Genomic DNA, 24,124 nt, shown 5'->3' on the forward strand with positions numbered 1-24,124 from the left:
GAATTCTCCCCTTGGCTTCAGTGGGCTTTGGATCAGGCTCTGGTATGTGCCAATTGTTATTCTTCTAAGTATGCTTCTATTCGATTTCTCCAAGGGGAAGGTCCAGTGTAAAGAATTTTAAGAATTAAATAATACAAACCCACGTCAGAATTTAGAGAAGGAGGAGTATTTACTGAAGACATCAAGACAATTACTGAAGCGAAGGACATTCTCAGGAACCTGTTGTCTCAGCACCATCTCAAAGTACAAAATTAATGTTCAAATTTGTGGTTTCCTAGGTTGTTTTAAGCAGTTGTAAATGACATAGCCCCTCAAGATTTCTTTTAGCTTATCTATTTTCTACCATGTACAGAAGAACGCATAAAATATCCAGCATTACTTTGCCAAGTATTTACCACTGACAGATTGTGCAGTGCTGCAGGTGACCTACTGCCTGCACAAAGCAGCTACTGAAAAGGCAGAAGGTCATTAAAGGGTAGATTAGCTTCCAGAAAGTGGGAAAAAACAAGATGGGGAAGGAAAAAAAAAAAAGAAGATACAACATACCCAGTGCCTTTCTATGACCGCATCTGAACTGGCAAGCAGTAAAATAAAACTGGAGCAGAAGTGTAGAGCAAACCAATCAGTGATGAACACCTGATGTCCACTTTACACGTGCTTTCAGGCTTTTACTTTGGACAAGCTGGAGTCCAATCCTGGTGGATGGACACCCAGCGAGTGGTTGGAGTACATCAGGCTTGTTCCCACAGAGCATTTGCCCAGCCAGTTTCATCCAGAGGTCAAGCACTGCTACATGTTATGAACCAAAGCTCAGGATGTGGGGCCAACCAGGAAATTCAAAAGCATAATCTTGATCAAAAGTCAGCGCAGGAATAAAGCTCAAAGAAAGCAAACAGAAAAAACGGGTCTTTACTTATTGTGCCAGGAGATTCTGAAAGGCAATAGGGAAGTTTGATTTAGCATAAACAGGAGGCTTTCACCGGGCATTTTACTCCATCTTACTCACAGGTCTACATCCGAGACTGATTCCAACCCGTTATGTCCATCCATTCTTACAGAAGAGGCATCACCACGATAACCAGTGGGGTAACAGGAACTGTCAAAGATGCACTGTCCGAGGTAATTTTTAAATAAATCAAACCCAAAAGCTTAAAAACACAAAACTCCTATGCTAAATGGAGAGCTTACTATGAAAGAAAATTTGTTATTTAATCAAGGGAATCTATTGAGAGAGAATAAGTTAAGAGCTACAACAATAATCACATCATCTACTTCTAAAAAGTTCAGGGTCAAATTCCTGAATACAAAGTTTCCTCTTCCAAACAGCAAATTCACACAGCTGGACATCAAGAGCAAAATGCTGCTAGATGTAACACAAACACTCAGGATTAGGTGGAAAGGGAAATAGATTTCCTGCCTTACACAAACATCTGAGATGTTACATTAAACCCAAGCTGATACTTGTAAGGGGTTTTAACCAAAAGCTGTTAACAGAAGGGACCACCCACACTCCCAAAGTTGAGGAAATTTTGTTTAGAGCACTCAGGAAACTGAGGTTTAAGAGCTCAAATTCTTGCTTAAAGCAGGAAGAAACAGGCTCCTGTACTGCAGGGAATGCACTATGCTACCTTCCCTTATTCCGATCCAAAATTCTGCCTTAGAGGAATGCCTGGCTGCTGCTCTGCCAACTTTCTGTTTGCTTTTTTGTTTGTAACAAATCAGCATCTTCCAGTCAAAACAGAAAGTCCTACCCAGCTCCAGAGTCCATAAGGTGGTGGTGAGAAGAAAAACTTCAGACTAGTGCCTGATACAACCGCAGGAGACTGTTTACTTATGAGTAAAACCTACTGCTATTGCTACACATTGCGCAAGCATGCCAGAAGACTTCTTTAGAAACGAGGAGGCAGGAACACAGCACCCTGAACATCAGCAAGCTAGCGAATCTGAAATATGAACATTAGTATAGACACGTTCCTAACAGCTTCCACAAAAAAAATGGCATTCAGTGATTTATTTTGCGACATAATGCCTTCAAATCAGACCAAATGCACTCCAGTTGTTCAGACCAGAGGGCAGCAGGCAAGGCAGGCATCCCCTCAGCTGGGGGCTGCACGGGGCTAGCACAGGAGGCACAGCCTCACTGCAGCTCCAGCTCTCCTGCTTCCAATGCTGGCTGGCGATGGCAGCCCACTGCTGCACCCACGCAGCCGCGTTATCAATTACCTCCAGCTTGCAGATAAGGCTGAATCGCTGCAGCATCGATTTTACCACCAGGCACAGATGTATGTAGAAATGTTTTTTGAAAGATAATCTGTATAATGGGATCCAGAAGTATATATTAGAGGAAGGAGTCAAGGAATATAGCAACGTGTCTTATATTTCTGTTGACTATTGGAATACTAAACAGATTTTTTTAAATCAGATTTTAGCTATGTAACATTTTCTTTGTACCTTTTCAAAACATCCATGTAAAAACTGTCCAAGCATATGTTGTGTTCTTCCAAAAAAAAAAAAAAAAAAAAAAAAAAAAGAATCCTTTTTTATTATTATTTTTATATAAGATATATATATATATTTTAAAAGATGCAAGTCAAAGTATACATTCTGGAAAGTCAAAACTGAAACACGTAGTTTAAAGTCCAGGCAAGCAGATTCTTCAAAACTGAGAACATTTGACCACCTTAGGTGCAAAAACTGGTAGCTCTTAAGAGCTGTGCAATCCACAGGAGATCTACAGTGTTGAGCAACATCCTTACTTGCCTGAGTTTGTCTACAAAATACGAAGTATTCAATGTATAACAACTTGTATACCACGTGTATCAGCACCTTTCTGCACACACTGTTGTCATTGAATGAAACAAGACAACTGGAACTACCATTTTGGGCCAAACATAAACCCCCCTGACTGCACAAATTGCCATTGTTCCCTCTGGTTACAATCTCACTAGAAGGAGAGAGTAGTCCTCATCTGAGAGGAGAATAAGCTAAAAACAGAACCAAACAAAACATACATGATGAATGTCTCAATAACATAAAAAGAACGAAGTAGATGCTAAGCTCAGAGCATCTTAGCCCTATAATGTTCTCTAATGAATGCCACTTTGAAGAACTTCTGTGATGACAAAGCTCACGTCCAAGCTTCTGCACAATGACACAATCGAGTCAGGCCCAAGATCCACCTGGTTTGGCACCACAGCGCTCCAGCAGCAACTAAAAACGGCCCAGGCAATACAAGAAGAACAGGAAAAGATTATACAGTGTTCCTCAAAATAACCCCACAAACTATAGGAGATTGGAAAAGTACCTTTGGATAGGACAACTTTATTGATTATTATACTTTAATGTACATAGTAAGAACTGAAGATACCTACTGGATTTTTTTTAGGAAATAAAAATAGTTATATTTGTAAAAATAAATAGTAAGCTCTTTGGTCTTTGATGTTTTATGATGTATTTCAGCTTACAGTTGAAGTCTGGCATCCCAGAATATAGGCCAGACTAACTTAAAAATACAGCTAATTATCTCATCCAACCATTCGAGCCGAATCCTCCATTCAGGAGTCAGTAAGAATCAGAAGAAAAAAAAAAAAAAAAAGAAAAAAAAACTAGAACTGCAGACAGAAGAATTTCCTCTATGCATCCCTCTCTCATTTCCTCTCTCTTGAAACCAGAGGGAAGAAATGGGTACGTTCACTGCTCCAGGACATAACAGCTGTGCAGCAGGTTAAACCTGACCTTGGCAGGTACTGATACCCAACCTGCAATGCTTCAGGAGCTGAGGTCTCAATAAAGGAGAAAAAACAGCAGCTCCCTTTCCCACACCCACTTTTATCTCATTTAAGACTCCTCTCCATTTTACTCCGAGCTGGGGAAAAACAAAGAAACCAAACTAGGCAGGTATTTAGAATGATAATGGGGAAAAAAGAAACTAAGTGCTATACTGTCTTCGGAGTGCAACAGATTTGGATGCACGCTTGCATGTGCATGCATTGGCAAAGGAATGAGCAAAGTCAAAATAAAGCTAAAATAATAAAATGTGCACAATAAACAGGGAAGCACTGTAGTAGCAGAACAGATGGACAGAGAAATGAAGTGTAGATTCTTCTTTGTAATAGATTATATATAGCATTAACTTTGCTAGATTCAATTTTCAACAATGCTTATTAATAATGCATCATTTAATCTAACAATGTCTTATAGTAAGAAAAGAAAGCTTAAGGATTAACAGATTTATTTCTTTTAAAACATATGTGTAAGGAAAATGCTGAAATACTGTTCATGGCAAGCTGCTGCAGCTATTAATATAATCTCTGAAAGGTTACAGATACTGTTTCTTGAGCAAAAATATCAGTGACATTTGCATCTGTTTGTTTAAAACTGCAGACTGACAGAATTGGGACATAAAAACACGGCTAAAGAGAATAGATGCAGTGATGGTTTACACATCTACTTGCTATACTGATGTTCAAAATACATCCCTTCATATGAATATTTTTCCCTATTTTTGCTAATTAATGTTCTTTAAAGTGGTTGCTGTAATTCCAAAGGATGATAATTGGACAGGTCTTTAACATAAAAAATAAACTCTTCAATGCTTCCTCATAGCGTGATCTCTTCTTCTTGTAAATTACGAAGTTACCTGTCAGTCGTCAAAAGTACTTTGAAGTCCTTGAAAATTAAGCGTTTACAGTTATAAACCTAAGGCACTTTGAAGAAACTTTTACTTTCCCAAACTTCATCCAGTGTGGTGCTGGATGTGGTCCCTTCCTCCCTGAAACCAAAGGTACCCCAAGCAGATGTGAAGTTGGAGTCACCAACTCATTCCAAGCTGTTGCCATTCACCAAGCAGCAGCACTAGACAAGTAAACACTCCCATAAATCTCATTATTCAACGTTTGCTGTTACCTCTCCGTGTCCTTGCCTCCACTGAAATAAAGACAATCCTTCCGCTCAGGAACAACAAAAATCAGCACGTTAGCAATTTCTGCTTAACTATCAGCAAGAGGAAAAGTTTATGAAATTGCAAGCCTTGCCACTAAGACTGAACTGAGGACCTTCTTATTGCCATCAAACCTCAAGCACGTGTAGATTTGAAGTAAATCCGTAGGACTTGAGGCCATCTTCCTTTTCTCCTGAAAATCTTCTGCCTTATGATTACAGCAGTCAGTCACATACTGCCATACTCTCCCCTCCCAATATCTCACAGTTTCGTGGCATCACTGCTACAACAGGCAGCCCCTTTAAACGTTTAGGAAAAGAAGTTTCACATGAATTTTGCTTCATATTTTCTTTTTGGTGAGCTTGCTTTTTTCCTGCCAGAGAAATGCCTCATAACTGAGTTCAGAAAACCCTTTACCATGGGGTATTTCAGTGAAAGTTGTCAGGGAAACTGGAAGAATGAGAGGAATTTGAGATAATGGGAATGCAGCAAAGTACTGCAATGTCATCTCACTCAAAGTAAGTAAGTAAAAGCAGAGACCAAGGAGAAAATGCCAGCTGCAGTTGTGTTAAAAGACCTAAGGTAGAAGGGAGTAAGAAGAGCGTGGTAGAGAACCACCTAAAGTAAACTCAAAAGTTCTTGATTTAAAAAAACAAAACAAAACAAAGCGACAAGTACTGACTGACTCCAAGCTCTTAGACCAGTAAAAAGAGCAAAGAACCTTCATTTTTCTTCCCTTTGGAGAATTCCATTGTCATTTCCAGACATCCTTATTCATAATGAAAATACAACAACTGTTCCAGCTGTCAGGTACACTCTTCAACAGAGAAATGAGATTAAGGGAAAACTGGAACATGACAGAAACATACTTCAAAAGGCAATTGGTAGCACCTAGGCATACCTCACTTCATTTTTTGTTTGTTGCAGGGACTTGACAGGAACAGCATCTTGATCTCTGCTATTCAGTGTGCTGTAGGAAGTACAGTCTCCCAGACTAATTGGCTTAATTTAGTTGCCTCCTAAAATCTCTATCTGTAAAATGGGATATCCGGATGAAATGTAATGGACTGTGATACGTAGAAAGTCACATCAGATAAACTCAATAGTTCTTTTAGCTTTTGAGCTATAAAAAGAGGAATACACTAATTGTCATTGTTTACAAAGAGGGCTTAATTAACAATACTTTGGCAGCACGGAAATATTTCAGAATACCAAAGCGGCTGTATAACTACAGACATTAAAGGTTAAACAATAACAATAAAGAACACAAGTTCAGAACTACAAATGAATCCTGTAAGCACTTTTTAATAGGCAGTGCAGATATTAGCAAAATTGTAATCTGAAAGTATGACAGCTTGTGTTCTGCTCATCGACCGCTCTCTCCTTTCCCGTAGTCTAACCAATACTTACATAAAAGCTCTCTTTAGCACCTTTTTTTTTCTTCTTCTGAGCATTCTCATCAATTTTTTTTCAGATTTCCTTTGATTAACTGTCCCCCATCCCTTAGCAGCCACCAGGGTATATATCAGGCAGAATGCCAACCTTTCTCACATCACCCCAATCTGAAGAATTTCTCTCAAGCAAAGAATTTGTTTCTGCACATTTATAAGCGTAAGACAGACAGGATAAGTACCTGCAATGACATAAATGAGGTAATCAGCCTATGCCTCAAGAATTTATTTAGAACAGCAAAATTCATTTTATCTCAATGACTTGAATGCCAAGACTACATCATTTAACGGGATGTATACATATTCTATGAATACACATGCTGTTTAAACATCTACTTTCATTTTCTTTCATTCAGTCACCATGCCTGCAACAAGGAAGCACTTAAAGTTATGAAAAGTTAGCATCTAAATTTGTGATACAACCAGTAGGAACAATTAATTGAAGAAAAAGTACTGGGAACTAATTAAGAACCGCTTTTTGAAGCAACTGCCAGTAAAAATGCTTTTCCTGAATTTCTGAGAGCCTGTTTAAAAATTCATCAAAGAATTTCCACTTAAAGTTGGGCTTTGAAGCATACACTCAAAACTCAGCGTCACCATAGATCTCCCTGCCCATTTTACTGTGATTGCCTAAGGAGGCAGAGATAATGTGATCCCCCTGTATGCCAGCATCCCTCTTGCCAGCCCCCACAGTTTCAAAGTTGTTGTCCAGTTTCCATCAAAACCAGAAAAGAGTTAAAAGGCTCAAAAATAACACCATTTGCTTCGGCTTGAAAAACTGTTTTCCAGGTAGAGAAAGAGAGAAATTATTGGTTCTTCTGAGAGGAACCTGGACTTCATATACTCTGTTTAATCAGTAGCTGGGGAGACAATCAGCTTCCACAAAGCTGCAGCACACACTGACTGCCACATGAGTAGGTTTCTCAGAAGGATTAATTGTACCCAAAGCTCCAGTTTACAGAGTCACGGTTATTATGTCAGTATCACTTAGCTCAACAACTCAGACAAAATCTCATCTACTTATAAATACTACAGTGACAACTACGTCAAAAGCCCAGGCCAAAATATCTTAGGGCTAAAGCAGTTGTGGAGAAATCAAGTGTTGAGTCAGGGGTTGAACTTCGTAAAAGCCTCAGTTAATGCTGTAGACTTAATTACATCATAAGATGTGCTTTTTTTTTTTTTTCCTTTTTTACGTCTCGTTGTTTGTTCCTGAAGTTTGTGGAGTGAGTCTCTTTGTTATCTTCATATTTGCTTTGTAAGACGTTTTAAGTGAAACAATAAATATGCAGAGAAAGAAGCAGCAGCTGACTATTCATGACACTTCTGTAAAAATAATCAACTAAATTTTTATTAGAGCTGTCTCCTCTCTAGAAATAAGCCTAAGTACTGAAAAGTATGCTATGTTAAATTATGCAGGACAAAAAAGATCCTTCTGTCCACATACCAGTATAGTATAAAAACTCTTCATCTTCTAGTTGAGACTCCTGTAAGCCATGCAATTCAGCTTCCACACATTCAGTTTTCAGTGCACAAGTACCTTGAAGCCTATGCTTCCTTGGATATTTGATAGACAAGGTCTTTTTTTTTTTTTTTTTTTTTTTTTTTTTGCAGGACAGAGAGAAAAGTATATTCTAAAATATTAGTGCCAGTTGCTTTACTTTAGAGGGCTTTTCAATATCTGGATATCTTTCTAAGTTTCTCAGAGAAGGATGACAACTATCTTTCAAAACACTTCATCTACTCTACTTTTCCCATTAGCCTACTGAAAAGTCATCAAGAGTAATAACCTGCAGCTCAAACTGAAAACCACCACAAAGAGAGCTCTTCTCTGTTGTAGAGTAGAACTGAAGACACTCATACATCGCCCAATTATTTAGCAAAGCTGTAATACTTGATTAAAAATGAATATCTTAATGCAATTAAACAGCAACCATATTTTCAGAATTAAATTCTTGACTGGGATGCTTGGTTTCCATGCTAAACATTCACTCACTGCTAATTTAATAATAATAATAAAAGTTATCTAGTTTGCAAAAACTTACACAAAATTAAATCACATTAGTTGTAATTTTATATAATTTATGTTCCACAGAGGCTGGATCCCCACAGAAGCTGCCTGAGAGTATTTTTAAGGTGACTCATGTGTCTGGTTTGCATTAGAAGTGGCACATATCGGCTGCCTTAGCTAGGAAACAGCTGAAGCAATGAGGAAGAAAGGCAAATGAAAGCAGCAAAGGCAGAACCCCTTTGGCTCTGACATTCTTCCTTGAACTCTGTCTATGTATTAAGGGACTAAACCTTAAAAAAAATATATATATAATAATAATAAATAAATAGATAAAAAAGGAGAGAAAAAAGTAATGACCATAATGACCATGAGCTTGTAAAATCTGTCCACAGTTAGCTTCAACTGACTGCACAGCTTAAATAGACATCAAATAGCCTACACAGGCCAGGGCATGTGGTCAGAGCGATAGTGTGGCATGACAAAGCTGTTTTTTCCAAGCACACAGGTTTCCTCAGCACACTCAATCAGGCAGGAATTGCTGATCACTTCAGAAACAGTTCCTCCAGACTCTGCGCACTGTTGACAAGAAAACAGGCAAATTTTCACCCTCGCAAAGCTGCCTGTGACAGGCAGCTGATGAAAGAGTGAGAATTACTGACACAACACGTCCTGCGTGTGGCAATCTGCCCCACTCATGTTGTACTGAAATAAAACAGGCACTTGGTAGTCTTCACACAGAACTTGCTATACGTTACCTCTTTGGGTTTTTGAAGCTTAGATGCTTTAGCTACAGGTTTATACAACTTTCCTGTCAACAGTCTTTGTAAAGTTAAAGAGAAATCCATTCCTGTGCCCAAGGTCTTGAAGTGACAATACAATGACGTACTGTTTTTTGCCACCTCCTTCAGAAAAGTGTATGCTTTGACTTGGTAGAATAGATGTACCAACCTGGGAATGCTGATGTACAAAACGATAGCATTTTTTCCATGAACAAGAAGGCCCTGCAAGTTCACTGCTCCGCTGAGCTATTCAGTGGGTACGGCACAGGAAAAAGTAATAAGACTCTTCAGCAGCGTTTCAAATTAATAGTTTCCCTTTTAAATGTCATCTATTTCTGTCAAAGCTGGTCATTTACATTTTGCACAGCCAGCCTCAGGGTAGCTCCAGTTCTGAAGACCCTACTCAGACAAAATACGATTGTGTTTCAACAAGGACTTTACCTTTCAGTCTGAAAGGCTAAGTTCCATTGCTGCAGCCTCCATACACAGTTATTGCACATGAAACACACATCCTACAACATTATTCTCTCTTACCATCTACTATGAGTAAAGCTCCAGGTCGTGCCGTTTGTATTTTGCCTTGCCCTACTTCAAAAGACGTCAATCAGAACTTGCATATTGCCTTCTGATACCAACACGGAAAAATGCCTACAGCTACGCCAATTAAATTTGGCGCAAAACATCGCTCTGAAAGTATTATTTAACTCGTTTTAGCCTACGGCAACGTTTTACAGCCAAGCTATAAACTCCTTAATAACAAGCTGCCTAACAGAAGTGCTGACAGACCATTCACAGCTTCAGCAGTGCTCATTAAAATGCACTGGAACAGATCACTCCGCGGGTGACGGATCCTCAGTGCTGAGCAGCACCTGACATCTCGATCAACTCACATGTTTCTGGCCACGTGCACAACACGCTCCCTCCTCCTATTTGGACAGCACGTAATTACATTACTTTCTGCAAAAACAGCGACTTTGGCCTTGAATATTAATAACCTGTTTATGAGTGAACAAAATCATATCCCATGCCTATGGAAGAGCAGGCAACTTTGACCAACATCTCCATGACAATTAACTTCAGGAGGAATGCTTTCACTGAAGACTTTCATAAGGGATTGCTTCACCCCTGGACTTTATATTTTCTGGATTTCCTAACTCCTTTTCATAAAACCATTTAATTTTTAAAGTAGGCCCATGCGCTACAGAATTTCCTTTTATTGTGTGAGTCACTCCTCTGAAATAGCATGAAGGCACTGAAGTACCCGAAGAAGTTTTTTTGAAAGTCCACGTGTTCAAGCACACAGAAGGAGCCTGGTGCTCTGACCCAGGATCAGCATCCAGGCTCGGATTCGGATGAGGTTTGTAGGCCACAAACACAATGGCTGGGAGAACTTCAGTTCCTGTGGAAGGGGTTCCCCAAAACCAGCACACAGAAGGCTCACAGATGTTTTTCAGATGTATGAAATTATTAAATCATAGCACAACGTATGGTTTTACCTAAGCCAGCCTCCTGAAATTAGCAGGGCTAACTTCAAGAATAAGCCAGCTTGCTTAGGGCCCTGTCGAGGAGGGAGGTCCTACACCAGCCCCCTTGGGGCAACACAGGGGGGACTCAGACCCACGTCCCCCCTTGAAGCACACAGCTGCAGAGCTGCTTCCAATGCTCTTGAAAATAGGTCTGACATGTAACCACTAAATATTTACAGGGCTCCACTGCAGGAGACAAAGGGGACAACACAAAGCACTCTGCACCTCATCGTTTCAGACGAGTACGTGGCAGTTTATTCATGGCAGTGCAGCACAACGCAAGTCCACCAACCCCTCCAATCTGTTTTGCAGTCACGAATCCTCCCGTGTAATGGCTATCGTAATCCAGAACTAGCAGCTTGATACAAACCCCTGCCGGCAGGGCACTGCTCAGAAAAGTGCTTCAATAACATGGAGGTAGAAAGAGGAAAACAAGAATATTGAGAATATTGACTACAGAGCACCGATAAGAGTTTGCAACTCAAAGCTCGACAGAGTTAAATGAAAGTTAAATGAATTATTTAATTAACATGTAAAATGTATTTGTTATAAATCTTTCCTGGTTTCTAAAAAGTTTTCTTTTTTTTTTTTTTTTTTTTTTTGTTTTTTTAATTAGAAGCCTATGAAACATCTGTTTTCCAGCATGAAAACGTAATTTGTCATACCAATTATTGATCTCTACAGAGCCTCTAATGGGACTGGCAGTCACAGAACCGCACAATTTTCATCATCCATAATGCAGCTGCAGGAAATAATTCTGCCTTTACAAGGCACTCTAGCCTGAAGCAGCAGGTTATTTGAAACATCGTTGCTTAATAGAAAATAGGTGTCATGTACAAGGGTATATACAGTTGTCATCCACTTGACTTTTTTTTTTTTTGCTTGCACAACTAAGCAATATACACAGCTTTTTTGTTGTTGTTTTCAATCCAAGTCTCCTTCGCTTCTCAGGCCTGACTTCCAGCCCCCTGAAGCCACTACCACACGTGCCCATGTTAGCAGTCTAGAGACATGTCTACAACTACTCCCCTTCCTTACAGTGACTCATCTCTATTTAGTTAGACCATGTATCGGATGAATAATTTTTTGCAATAATTCTGTAATTGTTCTATCTGCTATAAGCTTTGTTACAGAACAGTCGAGAGGAATTACGCCCCCATACCCCATCACAAAAGAGAGTCCAAAAGCCAAGAACACCAATGGTCTCACAACAGATCTTCAGCCATTCTTTTGGGCTTGCTCGCCTCAAAATTTCTTCTCACAGTCTTAAATTCTTGGATGTTTCTAAGATGACTTACAGATGTTCCACAAAGCTTGTGCCAGTGTCCACCAAAGGATTTTATGCCCTTTGTCTGCACCATGTTATAGTTCATGAATTCTCTCACATTTGACTGTTGCTATGAAACACTGGAAACCAGAACAATTTTTCCCCTAGAATACCAGTTGCTCCAAGGACTTAGCCCCCCATACCTCTTCTACCCTATTAGGATTTAATTCCTGGTCAGATTTTTTCTAAAAACCCTCCCAGTAGTTTCTCAGAGCTCCCTGCTAGCAAAACATAAAATAATAATAATAATAAAAAAAGACTTCTGGTGGATAGTTCACCTTTTTTTCCAGCCTGAAGTCTCAACCATGGGTGACTCAACACTCATTGGGCTCAGCTATGTGCTATCAGGTGTCAGTTGTTCTCTAGTATCCGTAATTCTTCGAGGTTTTACTCAGAATCACTGTTTCAAGATCAGAAATCTTTCCATCACAGCTTTGAAAATATGTTCTGGGTGCACCTGAACACCACTGTAAAAACAGAAGTCTTACGCAGTTTGGGAAATGATGGATAAAGAAAACAAAACCCCTGACTGCTTATTTATTCCTGTTATAAAATTCACTGAAGTCTTAAACTTCCATCACAGAGGATCATCTCTGCAACCTACATTAATCAAAGTATGCTTATTTAAAATTATTTGCAACTGCAGTTCAACCACCTTCCTTCTTTCATTACAAATTTTTTGTCTTAACATACTTTTTAGGGACAGATATAAAAATTAACATTTATGTTTAAAAAAAAATGAGAACAGTAAGAAAACCAAAATCTGTGGTGAATCACGAGAAGCTGGAATTTTCCCTCTACCTACAACAAACATGCTGTACCATGCAGCACGTTCACTAAAGCAACTGGTTCAGTCTAACAGGCAAATCTCGAATCAGCAAAAGCAAAAAATGCTGCTACGATTCAATTTCCAGTTGATGCAGCACTGTTTCAGAGCATCAGATAATAAACCAAAACCATTGCACAAAATCTCTTTATTAGTCCAGTAAAAAGGAGTCGTAAATTCCTATGCCTTAGGGACAGATAAAACTATAGCACAGCAAATAAAAACAGCAAGGAAAGGCAGGTGGGCACAATCAGCTGAACAAGTTTGCTTACAACTTTCCAAGACTGGATAGGCTCCAATTTTACAGAATCCAGGCTGAAGAAGAAAAGATTATAGAAACTTGGAGATCTGCCATACTTGACGGATGCATTGCATAGTAAATTAACAAAAGAGATTACCTATTAGCATTGAAACATTTTAAAACCTAGTTTTTGGTAACTTGAGAACCCCCTCCAGAACACTTGTTTCTGCTCCATCACTGTTTTAGTGGATCCAGAGACAGAGTGGAGGATTTTTGCTGGACGTGCAAGGTTAGAACCACCTCTCCTGAGAGCCTATCCTACTACTTAACTTACCGAAAGACAAAGCACTAACACAAATGGAAGTATTTTCTCCTTAAAAATACTAGAATTCATATATTGGTCCACATTTTTTAATACTTTGAAACTTAAAAACATAGGAACGTAAAGCTGTCCCTTCTGGGTCAGAGTTTCATTCTACTTCAAGCACTGCAAGACTCGGTGAATAACATCCCTGTACACGTTTTACCTACCATATTCATGATTTTGTGAGTCTTACTCATATCAATTCTCATCCTTATCACCCAACTAAACAGGAGATATCTTTTTTTGCCTCTTCCTCACAAGGTGACTGCTCTGTTTCATTAATCATTTTGGTTCCCATGCACATACATACAATGAAAACCATTCCCTGTACAGACAGACATAAATAACACATGAGCTTTTTCAATAGATCTTGATTGAGACAATTTCAGTGCTTGGTAAAGCTACAGATGAATTCCCCTAAACCTAGTTTTGATCCTGTGGCAGCATTATATCACCCATTTACCACTTAAGGCACCACAACGTATGACTTGATCACACCACAGGTCAGGGGAACCCTAGAAATTTTCAGTCAGATGTCCATCTTTGCCACTGTTCCCATCAGGAGAAATTTAAAACTCTCTTATGACACAGACACTGTTTTTTTTTTTTTCCTTTGTTCACAATAAAACTTTCTAGTTAGTCCTCCAGTTCATCACCCTTCTAATAATTTCCCATTTAACAATAAAAATTTTCCAGAAAATGAGTTGCATTTGTAGTATCTCCCTGTTTAGAATTTGTGAAGAAACACCAGGTCAGTTTGACACAAACTACGTTGTAATAAATATACATTGCTCTTGAATCCCTGTTTGTTTATGAAGATCCCTCCAATTATTTTCACAATTCCTCTGAAAATACTGCATACTTTGTAGATTTGTATCGGGTTTACATGGTAAGGTTTTGGTAGCAGGGGGCTGCATGGGTGGCCTCTGTGAGAATAAACCAGCAGCTGCCCCATGTTGGGTAAGGGCCAGTTTCAGCTGGCTCCAAAGGGACCTGCTGCTGTCCAGAGCCGAGCCAGTAATGATGAATTAAAAAAAAAAAAAAAAAAAAAACTGCTGTGCAACAGCAGCTGGGAGAGAGGAGTGCGAAACAGCCCTGTGGCCCCCAAGATGAGTGCAGCAGGAGGACAGAAGGGGCTCCAGGCTCTGGAGCAGCAGTTCCCCTGTGGCCTGTGGAGAGGCCCCTGGTGGAGCAGGCTGTCCCCCTGCAGCCCATGGGTCCCACACGGAGCAGATCTCCACGCTGCAGCCCCCCCATGGGTGGAGGAGCCCCCGGTGGAGCAGGTGGATGTGGCCTGGAGGAGGCTGCGGCCCATGGAGAGCCCCCACAGGAGCAGACCCTGGGCCGGAGCTGCAGCCCGTGGAGAGGAGCCCACGCAGGAGCAGGGGGTCTGGGGGGAGCTGCCGCCCACCCGTGGGGGACCCGTGCTGGAGCAGTTTGCTCCTGGAGGATGGATGGACACCATGGGACGGAGCCGTGTGGGAGCAGTTCCTGAAGAGCTGCAGCCTGTGGGCAGCCCACACAGGATCAGTTTGGGAAGGACGGCATCCCGTGGGAGGGACCCCACGGGGAGCAGGGGCAGAGAAGGGAGTGTGAAGGAGCAGAGACAAAGTGTTAGGGACTGATGGCAGCCCCCATTCCCCGTGCTGTTGGGGGAAAGGAGGTGGAAGAGTGGATTTCGCATCATTAGTGGAAAACATTCTCATCATACACTGTAATTTGTGTATTGTATTAGAGCAACTCTAATACAAATAGAAGATTTGCTGGTGTTAGGAAGGAGAGTTTTGCTAGGAGGCTATGTTAGCACAGACTTCATTGTTTAATCAGGTGTTTCCTGCTCTCTTTCTGCCTCTCCCCACCTCCCTCCTTCTGTGAGATTTTTCTCCTTTAATGTCCTAAATGAATCAAAAGGGCAGTGGGCGCTTTGGAAGTATTCGGTGATGTACCTCTCAAAACTACCTTTGGTTACCAATGGTTCACAGCATTTACAAGTTTACAAAAGGGAGCTTAACACCAGAAGCGTCAATGGGAAAACAAAAAAAGCCTGACAACAGAAACTGTAAAGAAAATCGGTGCATCTCAGGAATTTAGATTATCAGAATTTACAGAACTGTAGTTTTCCTGTGCTTTAAGTGGCAAAGCTTTCAGACCTCTTTAAGTACAGCACTATATTATATTAGACTGTCCCTCTTCACTTACTTCATATTTCGAACCAGAGGCTTTTGCCCTTTATTGGTAGTAGACCTCCAAAAATTATTTAAAAAAAAATTAAAATCTTGTCTTGTAGAGCTTGAATCTCAGCAAACCACCTTGTGTTTTTTTTTTTTCTTTTTCCCCATCTGAGATTTGCTTATTGCTTTAAAGAACAAAAATCTATTCCTCATTTTAAAATAAGTGATTATTTGAACTGCCAATAAAAAAGCCAAACTGATACTTACTTTCTAGGCTGTAAATTGGAATGTTTTTAACAGTGCAGTTGCATTTTAGTTAAAGTCACAAGTTTCTCTACAAAAATATTAATACCAGTGTGTGCATATACATCTATCTACTCTGGAGGAATTTACATGCTGATGACAAAAGTGCTTACACAGTAGATAAGGATATCCATCTCTCTGAAAATGCATCTACAGACTTCGCGAGTAGAACTAGTTTTGTTCTTCACCCTATACCAATATTTCTATAAGACACAGTCACTGAATATTGAAGTATAAGGACACATGCAAGACAAGAGCTGTGTTTTTTTTTTCCTGATAAAAAGTCCACTAGAAATACATGGAAGAATTATTTAAATCTGAGGCAAATATTTTCATTTTATTTGCATTTCAAATTACCTGTTATTTAGTATATTCTTGCTCGCCAAAACCCACCATCACCAATAAAAAGCTCTTTGAATTTTATTATTTCCAAGAGAAGCTTATTCTCACATGCTTTAGGACCTTTATTGCATAAATTTTCTTTTGCTTGCAGAAACCAGTTTCCTGTAAAACCTTCTTGCCAATGGATGCAATTGTATAGTTTTTTTTCAAGCAAAAGTCCCATTGAGAGTTTTACTTGATTAAGGACTGATTAAAGACTGCAAGCTAATACCCAAAAGCTACAATTTTCAAAACGTGCAGGGAATTTAGCTACTCTTTTTCCATCAAATTCAATCAATGAGCTGCTCTGAAAGCCTCAGCCCAATTGTATATTAAATTAAAATAGAAGGCCCAGCTACTGAGGCAGTTCATAATAGCACCTACAGATTTAAACGATACCAAGCAGATAAGGAACTGGCCAAAAGGCACAGGGCTTTCAGGAGTGTTTACCCATGTTCTTCATTGAATTTGATCACAGAATTTCAATGAAGCAGAGTCCAGACAACATTTACCATGCTTTTACAGTACTAACTGATTTATAATTGCTATCTCTTGCAAGTTACATCTCGTAATTTGCAACTTCAATCTACTCCTTTTCTTGATTTATAACAATTTTTAGGTTCACAGGCATATATACACATTTTAGTTTTACTAATAGCATTGCAGTATGAATCCCTATTCAATTATTCCCTTTATCAGAGCTGCGGTGTTGATTTTTGTTTGTTTGTTTGTTTGTTTTGGCGCAAAGCCATTGATTGCATATTCCTGCTCAGCCATCCTCAACTAAACAACACTGACAATTTCAGAACAATTCCAAACTTTGAGTTTGGCAACAGCTTTTTATGCTGCCCTACACAGTCTCCTGAACCTCTGCTACCTTAGAAACAACACAATACTCCATCCCCAATTTGAGTATTTCCTCATGTGTTCTTTCAACCGAGTCTGAAGTAATTCAAGCTAAACCAAGATTTTACTGTCACCCTGGTTAAGAAAAAAAGACTGCACTTTCCCCTTTCATTTTGTGCCCTTGAGGCACAATGTCTTACCAGATAGCTTTAAAGAAATGTTACTTCCTGGTGTTCTAGATTAGGAGTTACATTAAATAAAGGCAAATTCACAGTTTGGGCTTTGAACTGCTGAAGAAAACTCCTCAGTCAAAGCCATACTTTCCTTCTACAGGAATCTCCTTGTCCCGAGATAAGCCAAGTGAGTTTACTTTCCAACTTTCAATTTGACCCGGTAAGCAGCAGTAAAGCATGTAGTCCTACTCATGTGTTGATGAAAGACAAACACTTCTCCAGTAATCCAAATGTGGAGAACTGCAGCCTGCATGACTTGCTGCCATTCCAAATGCATCCGTAACGCAGACATTACTCATCTAGAGCACTCTGGCCTCACGAGTTGTGTGCCAGTTGTAGCTAATTTACACACGCGCATACACAGCTGGGTCCTGGAGCCAGATGCGTTTGCAGGGGTTACTGATAGGCTACACATTCGCAAAGCCATGGAAGAACACAAGTTCTGCTTCTTTCCTGAGTTTTCCCCAGAGCAATGGAAGTGACCTACAAAAAGCTGAGAGGTTGTTATACAATGCTCTATTAAAAGTAACACACCAGCAAGCCCACAGAAATACTTCCTCATTTTCTACTAAGCATAAGCAGTTCTTGGGGCAATTATTTTCTCCTTTTCCAAATCCTGGATCAATGTTACTGCTGTTAATCTTTTGTCACTGCTTTTAATTTTTGTTTGTGATTACAGCTGAAAACACAGCTTTTATTGTTTTGTTTTGTTTGGGGAGTGGGGATAATAATCACCTTGCAGAAACTAAATTGGCTCTTTCACCTGAATACATTAAGATTAGTCTCTGGAACAAATTTCTGAACCAAGCATCCTTGAAAGAAAGGAAGTAAAAGGGCTTAGTGACTTAGTGATCAAGAAACTCTGAAAAGCAGTTTATAAATTATTTCATATTTTTAAGCTCCAAGACATCAGCTTAAACTCAGGATCACACATCCCGGCTCAGCTGAGCACAATTCTAAATTTAATAATGTAAATAATTCTTTTCAGTGACTTCAGTTGGTTTTGGACAGTTGCTCCACGGCTATTTAAAGGGGCTAACCCTGTACTGTGACCAAAAATCTCTGAGTATAGCCTGGGACGCAAGCACAGAGATAGAAATGTCGTTCACCTGTGCATATCCTACCTTCATACATCTTCACACATTGCTTTCAGAGTGGCATAGAACTGTTCAGCATTTAAAGATATTGCTGCCTTCAGCCACAGCATGGAAAATCCCCAGAAGTGGCTTGAGGTAACACTCATTCATGCAAAGTTGTACCAACAGTCCAGAAATGCAAAAACACAATGACAAACACCTCAACACAATCTTTTAAAAATATTAAAAAAAAAAAAAAAAAGCAAGCTTGGCTACTAAAATTGTTCATTTTTCAATGAAGAGTGGTGGTGTTTGTTTGTTTGATTGTTTCTGATTGTTAACAACAGTTTTAATTTCTTTCAGATGCACGTTGATTTTGGTGCTTTTTATATCAACAATTCAGTTCTGATACGCATTTCTTTCAACTTTGGTGAGGATGACTTGAAATATCTGCACATTTCACCCCACTCAAGTCAGTGATACAAAACAGTTTTGCTTTTGTCCATCTCTGCTCGTTTATTAAAGAGTTTGTATGTATATCACCACCCCTGGGGGTGTTTAAGGAAAGATTGGACGTGGTGCTTAGGGACATGGTTTAGTGAGTTAACATTGGTCGTAGGGTGACAGGTGGACCAGATGATCTTGGAGGTCTTTTCCAACCTTAATGACTCTATGATTCTATATATTAAGTACCAGCTTCTCCATCATCCTTTGTATTCCTTTATCAGTTGTACCATCACTTGTACTACTGTCCAAGAGGGGTAACAGTGGCTTCTTTTGCACAAAGTTTATATCGCTATTCAGTCATAAGACTTATGTTATGAGTCCTGCAAAATATACAAGTCTAGAATTCAAGACCCTCCAACTTTAAGAAAAAATTCAAAGGAAACGATATCCTACACTTCTGTGGAAAAAAAAAAAATATAAAATAAAATCACACTTTGATGCCACATACACCCTTCACTTTCAGAAATCCTTACTAAGTTCATCCCTAATTGCTGCATATGGAGTCAAAAATATGTGCTGCTTAATAATACTGGAAGTCTCTTACTGATGTAAAAAAACAGCCCCCCATGTATAAATAATCCACCAATATCTTACCTATTAAACAGCTTTACTGCACCAGACGCATTAAAACAATATCGTTAATGGAGTTTTCTATTTCATTGTATGCACAATTAAAAATCCTAACTGCAAGCAACTTCTGGCTACCTGGAAGCCACCTTTTCTGTGCTCCCCATGAACTGCTGTCAAAGATGAGGTCAAAAATCCTCCATTAAAGCTCTATTGTTGAAGTTTTTACTGTTGCCCCCCCCCCCCCCCCTTTTTTTTTTTTTTGTAACACACATATTCTAATGCATACATTTTAATTTTCTAATTCCCCTTTGTGGTTTTGTTTGTTTGTTTTGTTTTGTTTTTAAGTTGACTCAAACTCTCCCGACTTTGGAACTTTAGAACATCCCACCAATTCGCTGTTTCTCTTGAACTGCTTTCCCCCACCAAGCAAAACACACCTCACCTTAATAAAATTATTTCTCTAGGCTTGCCTGGCATAACAGCATCCATTACTCTACACACCACTACCCAGGCTTGCAAGAATATTTGTGTGACAAATCCTAAATCACTTAGAAAGCAATAGTTTTCAAGAGGGCATTTCAGTTGCACTTGTGCTTGTGATGTTCCCATTAATAGCAAAGTGTTCCCAGAAGTTTTATGAATATTTAACATCAGGAAAAGGTTATTTGGCCCCGGAGATTTTAGAAAGCCTGTGTATGACAGAGAAGCATACAAGTAGATTACTTACGAGAAACGGGCAAGTGAGAGACTCAAGTCTTTTTACCTATCACGTATTTTTCCCATTTGGGCTCAAGGATATAAGGTACTGTATTTAGGACAGGATAGGAGTTATACATGGTGGACTTGTAGAAGAAAAAAAAAAAAAAAAAACAATAAAAAACTGTAGACACTGATTTTTAAACCAAAAGGGGACACATTAACAATCATTGCAGATGATACAAAAACATAAAAGTTAATTTTTTTTAAGCCGAGGTAAGATTTCTTACTTACTTACATGTTTCTCAAACTCTCTTCTAACAGCATCTCTAAAAAAAAAAAAAATGGTTTCTTCACATTGCAGGTACAAATCTATCAAAGGAAAAAAAATTAAGAGTGGGTGGTTTTCATACACGGGAAAATTTTCAAATTAAGTTATGAACACTTCAGTTCAGACACGCCAGGAAAGCGGTCTGTGAGTGACATTATGAAGTTTCAGCACAGAGATTTTCTTTTTGCATTTGAAGCTGATCAAAGTTAAGTGTACAAAGCTATACGTAGCTACGTGGCAAAAGATTAAACAACGACCAGAACAAAAGGAAACACCATTTTCCTGAAACGCTTTGTCTGAGCAGAACATTACTTCATTAAGTCTGATTCCATCTCCTACTTCAATCACATCATTGCCAGAGCAGCTCAGCGAAGCTGTGCCTTCAGAGCACACCAAAGAGAATGATGCCGTCATTACAGCTCGGCTGCAAATCAGGCATCTGAGACAACCTTATGATTAGGTACAACAGAATGAGGAGGAAAGACAGCTAATATATCCATATTTTAATATGTATCTGTGGTACCTAATGATAACAACATGTTGATTTGAACAGCTACTCACTTCAATCTTCTAATTTACTGGCTGATGGAAGAACTAATTTATTTTATGTAAAATTCACAGGAAAGTTCAAGACGACATCCTGAGAAGTATTCTATAAAAAGACACCTACTTTCAAATGATTGACACTGCTGCAGCTATCTGTAAGGCATTTCAAACAATCCTTAATTTTGGTGATATAAGTACAACTCCTAAATAAACGCTGCTCCACAGAACACCCTGCTTACAGAACATTCTGTGTGACTGAGAATTAAACAACTTTTTCCTCACGGAGAAATAATAAATGTTTCTTTGGAAAACTAGACCATTTTATCCTATAATTGCCTGTTTAACTGAAACCTGGAATTGATAAATTCAAACTGAATAACGGAAGTGCATTTTCATAGAAAGTGAAGATGAACAAAGATTTTTAATTTCTATTTCTTTTTTCCACAGAATATGGAAGCTAAAGCCTCCAAATTCTCACAGGGAAATATATATATTATATATATATATATATATATATATATATATATATATATATATATCTCTGTGGCAGGTTGTTTTGTTTCTGAGGTGGATTTTTTGTTTCTAAAGATTAAAGACAAGCCACTCTTGGCTCTTCACATCTCTCTATATAGTTTTTGTCACAGTGAGGAAAAAAAATAAACAAATTGTAGGTTCAAATCCAAAATAGGACAATCCCAGAGTTGATAAGATCACACCTCCACAGCAGCTTATTTCGAGCAGCACTACTGCCAACAGAAAATGGATAGTACGAGAGACGGCTTAGATAGGTGAAAAGACAAGAAAACTTTTAGCAGTTTCAGGACTAGGCCTCAAAAAGAAAATTCCAGAAACTTATGGAAATACCCGGAACAAAAAGAATGGTGTTATTTTTGAATCTTTAGGTTGGAACTCTAACACTGTTTTGAGTTTTAAGCAAGGCCTTTTAGCGCGTACCTCTAAATTGAAGTAAGGGCACCAGGAAAGCCAGATGTATGCCCTCAGAAGAGATCACACACCTTGTTGAAAACTCTTTTGTGTCAGAGGAGCATGCAGTGGTGGCTTTTGGCCCACGCACACCCTACAAGAAGGCATCGGGCGCAGGCACGGTGCTGTGAGGAGAGGCCGCGGCTGCCCTGTGGCAGGCGGCAATGGCTGGCGGCCACCCCGCTCCAGGCCGCAGCTGCACCCATCAGCCCCGCTGGTGGTGCCTCAGGGAAAACCTGTGAGGGAAGGGCAGAGAGCCCTGGGGGGCTTTGAGGAGAAAAGTGCAAGAAGCAGCCCTGCAGACCTCAAGGGAGGAGGGGCTGCAGGGGACTGCCCCAGGGGCTCATGGAAGAGGACCACGGCAAAGCAAGGGAGGAGGGCAAGGAGATGGGCAGCCAAGTTACACCATTACAAATTGACCACAAACCCCTGTTCCCCGTGCCCCTGTGGCTTTTGGGGTGAGGGGTGAGAGGTTGAAGGAGTTGGGAATGAAGGAGTGAAGAGCCCAGCAGCCAGCCAAGGCCAACTGGCCATAGTCTGGCTTCCCATATTGCTTCAAATCAAGAAGAACCCGAGATCTATAGAAAGCAAAAGGCTAGCATTTAGCCTCTCTTCTGCTAAGATTAACACTGAGAAAGCTCACTGCCTGCACAGATATGTTACCTAAAATAACCTTACCAGCCCACTGTTCTGTGGCATGTCTAATTTAGATGTCCATTTCACGTATTGCCCAAAAACATTGCTGCTGTTCCAACAGCAATGCTTCAGAGGAGCCTTGCTTCTTTCACAGAAACATATATTCAGACTCGACAGGAAGGCAATAAAATAGTATCATCTACGAATAAATAAAAGCATGAAATCTTCACGAACCAACTTCATTAAAAATGGTATTGTATCTTATACACTTTAAAATAGAAATTTAATCAACACAAAATAATACGCTGTGAATCTGCAGGAGTCTCTAAATAAACAAACAAAATACTGGTTTATTTTAAAAACTTGATAACCTATTACGTAGTGACTGAGTGAAGCTATGCTAAGGGTATTGTACCAGTATCTCCTTTTGGTCAGTTTGCTTCCCTAATGTCATTTAAGCAATATTTGGTATAAGATTACAGCACTCATGCATGTAACTATTCTTCAATGTGAATTTCAAAGTGCTCAGCACTTCTCTTACATTACAGTTCAATGGTAAAACCCCCACTGACATCAGTATCAGTAAAATTAGGACAGCTCTGGCTGAGGTTTAAAGTGTCTGCGAATTTTCTATCATAGCAATTCAAAGAAATAACTTAGAAAAGATAAATTTCTAAGTTTATTACCCCAGCTTCACTTCGAATTAAAACGACGACCATCTGACTCCCTTTTGAAAGGCAGCACCAAGGTGGCACAGAAGGTAGGAATGACTCACCCAGCTGTAACAATTCCAAATGCACAGAGATGGAAGCAATCTCCAGAGCTGCCAGTTTTGCAATGATTTTAATGTGCACCAAAATCCATTAAGAATAATTTGAAGTGAAAGTTACTGATCCTCAAAGTTAGGCCCATGATTAATTTCATTGTCAATAATTGCATTCTAAGTACTTCTGTTAGCAAGAAGTCATGCCTAAAAAGGTAGGCACATGTACAAGTCTTTGAAGACTCAGATGCCTCCCAGGAAAAAAACAAGGATTTTTTTTTCATAGAATGGCTTGGGTTGGAAGGGACCTCAAAGCCCATCCCAATTTCAACCCCCCTGCATGGGCAGGGACACCTCCACCAGACCAGATTGCCCAGAGTCCCATCTGACCTTGACTTGAACACCTCCATGGATGGGGCATCCACAGTTTCTCTGGTCAACGTGTTCCAGGGCTTCACCATCCCCTGAGTAAAGCATTTCCTCCTGACATCTAAACTCCCCTCACCTAGTACTACAACCATTCCCCTTTATCCTAGTATTACCTGCCCATGTAAAAAGTCGCTTTCCATCTTCTTTATAAGCCCCCTTATAAAGAAGAGGTCTACATCTTTCTTATG

The 24,124-nt window shown here is 39.6% G+C and overlaps 1 protein-coding gene across 5 annotated transcripts in view; it reads right to left on the reverse strand.

Annotated features, from left to right (window-relative positions):
- SPON1 (spondin 1) overlaps positions 1-24,124 on the reverse strand; it is a 398,866-nt gene that overhangs the window by 238,324 nt on the left and 136,418 nt on the right. For 4 of the 5 annotated variants that reach the window (XM_084521957.1, XM_084521956.1, XM_084521959.1 and 1 more), the window contains one exon: positions 20,546-20,576. The exons of the other annotated variant lie outside the window; for it this stretch is intronic. In XM_084521957.1, coding sequence (XP_084378083.1) covers positions 20,546-20,574 — 29 coding nt within the window. In that variant the 5' untranslated portion in view covers positions 20,575-20,576. The remainder of the gene's footprint in view (positions 1-20,545; positions 20,577-24,124) is intronic. 5 annotated transcript variants of the gene reach the window in all.

Source organism: Aythya ferina, assembly GCF_964211825.1.
Source record: "Aythya ferina genome assembly, chromosome: 5".
NCBI lineage: Eukaryota > Metazoa > Chordata > Aves > Anseriformes > Anatidae > Aythya > Aythya ferina.